General features: G+C 43.5%; 1 protein-coding gene across 1 annotated transcript; it reads left to right on the forward strand.

The window, feature by feature from the left end:
* Positions 1–2,012: 2,012 nt before the first annotated feature.
* Positions 2,013–2,895, forward strand: LOC120705167 (RING-H2 finger protein ATL39-like). Its single transcript, XM_039989655.1, has one exon. The coding sequence runs from the start codon at positions 2,138–2,140 to the stop codon at positions 2,660–2,662; it is 525 nt and encodes a 174-aa protein (XP_039845589.1). The 5' UTR covers positions 2,013–2,137; the 3' UTR covers positions 2,663–2,895.

Raw genomic sequence — 2,895 nt, forward strand, 5'->3', positions numbered from 1 at the left:
ACACCACCGAAAGTTCAGTACTCAATGAATATACTAATACTAATATACAACGAACAAAATATTACACATTGCGAACATTTAGTTGTATAGGATAACTAAAGAAAAATGAATATCGCGAACAAATGGGTCAACATCACAGAACAATTTAATCTACAAAAAAAACAAATAATTTGATGTTGCGAACAAATTAGTTACACGCAGAAAAATAATTTTACATGAAGAAAATGCATCTATATTGTAAAAAAAGTATGGTCTTCTACAAAACACGGAAGAAAAAAAAGGAAATATTCTAGTTTACTTGGAAAAGAAAGGAATCTATGAGAAAAGAGAGGAAATATATAAGGAAAGAAAATAAAATATAAAAGGAAAAGATCCCACGTCGTGGGAAAAAGCTAAACATGAAAAAATATTAAGAAACGCTCACTTGAAAGAAGAAACAAAAACCTTCAGGACCAATAAAGAAGCAAAATGATTTAACAGTATAGGTACGTGGGCTAATATCTATTATCTTATTATTTGGGCAATAAACAGAATCTCCACATTCACTCTCAAAGCCTAGAAATTTCCACGTTAATCGGAGAAAAATAGAAAAATAAAAATTACCCACCACTATCATTACGATAAAAATTAGCCTAAAATACCCCTGTGCCTAATTAAAAATCACCCACCAATGTCATTATGAAAAATTAAATATAAAATATCATTTATCTATGTATCAGTTACAAATATATACTTTTATAAAAAACTAAAGCTAACAACAATCAATCAAAACAAAATGAAAATGAGAATAATTATCTGCATAATATTATTAAAGCTCAGCAAATTAAATTGTTATTATAGATAGATCATAGTTGAATTATTTTAATCAACAATAAGACATAATTTACGATAATGAATAGGATGATGTATAGTAAAAAAATAGTATAACCTTTAAGTAAGGATACAACGATATGCAAATTTTTGAAGTTCAATTCTAGCCGCGCAAATACACGGGCTATACGTCTAGTTGTAAAGAAAAGCAAGTGCAAATTGTGTTAGAATATGTTGGGATGTAAGCATAAATATTCCAGTGAGCTGGCTACCTCATTTGAGCTGTAATCAGAGTGGAGCTGTGCAGCTTCTGTTAAAATATGTTGAGCTTAAATATAAATATATCAAAACATAAATATATTAGTGGGCTGGCTGCCTCTATTTGAGCATATAATTAAAGTGGAGCAGCAGCACGTAGGCGACAATGTCGGGCGCGCGATGCATAGCAATTCCGACTCCCAGGTGCCAACCGCCGCCACAGGTCGGCGAGGTTGCAGCCGCCGCCGCCCCGGGTGATGCCAGCTCTTGTATCATCATTTAGGGGCGCCGTGGAGGAGTATACTGAAGAGGCCTGCGGCCCATGCCGAATTCAACCTGTCTGGTGCTGCAGTGGTGTTAAATTAGTCTTCATTTAGCGATTTTACTGGTCTAGTTGCCGCTATTAGCTGGTTATTTTGAACCTTCACTAGCCACTCGTTTCAATATATATTCAGATCCACAAAGTGACAATGAAAGTTATTTTCAGACCATTTGAACCTTAACACGTCCGCATTTTGCTTTGTATAGAAGAAATAGTCTCTCAACTTGGCGAATTTAGTTTTGCCAAACACATATCAAATCAGAATTCATGGCCGAGTGCTAAGGGAGAAGAGGGGTATCGGATGAGGACAAGAAAATGATATCTCAACGTATTGGTGGTTCAAGTTGGATCCAATCATGTGATTTCTTATGTACTAAACTTTAAACTAATCTCGCAAATGCTAACCAGTTCATCCTGGTCAACGGTTGAAAGAGTTGACATTGCTTAGTTGCTTATCAAATTGCAAGTGTCACTTTCTTCGGGGCAAACGCTCGATCCATGCGCAGCCATGAAGCTTCGAGTACTAGAATTTCCAGGATAAAATACTAGAACCACAGCTATAATCCTCCCCCATCGTCCCAGCAACAACTAACCGCAATCAATGTCAAAGCCATCCGTCATTTTAAGCCCCCCGTACTCACCCTGGCCGTACTTCGCTTAATACGGCGAAAGGTCGGCTCAAAGAGCTATAGGAAGCCGTGTCCCGGCCGTCTCCATCGCGCGCCGCCGAGCTCTCCAACGACCATCATGGCCTCCTTCGTACCAACGCCACCCATGTCGGAGAGGCAGGAACGCCGGACGACAGCAGGAACGATAATCTTCAGCTACACCTGCGTCGGGCTCACGGGCACCGCGCTCTTCGCCGTCCTCCTCTTCTACTGCTACAACCACTTCCGCCGACGAGCGCCGGTCACCGCCGCCGGAGCCGGGGTGGAACTGGATGGCAATCCGGCAGCAGGAGACCACCACCATGTTGGCGTCGACGTCACCAAGCTCCCGGAGTACGCCTACACCCAGTCGTCGAGGCGCAGGGGCGGCAACGGCGGCGGCGACGGGGCGGCGCAGTGCTCGGTGTGCCTCGGCGCGGTGCAGCCCGGCGAGATGGTGCGGCAGCTGCCCATGTGCAAGCACCTGTACCATGCCGAGTGCATCGACTTGTGGCTGGCGTCGCACGCCACCTGCCCGATCTGCCGGTCGGGCGTCGAGCCGCCGACGGACGGCCAGGCAGCGCCGACGACGGAGCCGCCACCAGCGGTGCTGCCGCCGGTGTAGTTCGCCAGCGCCGGTCATCTGTTTGCTCCTCCGACGGGCACGTTAACTCGTAGCTTGTCACCAGTGTAATGCATTTGTATATATATACGTAAGGAATTTGTTGCGTTTTCAATGTTGTATATTCCATTCAGGATCATCTCTTCGTTTAATTTGCTACATACTCTCGTCGTCGACAACAAATTTCAAGCTCAGCATACGCGGGTGTAGTTTTAATTCAGTTTTCAGGCGGCTGC

Source organism: Panicum virgatum, chromosome 4K (assembly GCF_016808335.1).
Source record: "Panicum virgatum strain AP13 chromosome 4K, P.virgatum_v5, whole genome shotgun sequence".
In the NCBI taxonomy this organism is placed as follows: domain Eukaryota; kingdom Viridiplantae; phylum Streptophyta; class Magnoliopsida; order Poales; family Poaceae; genus Panicum; species Panicum virgatum.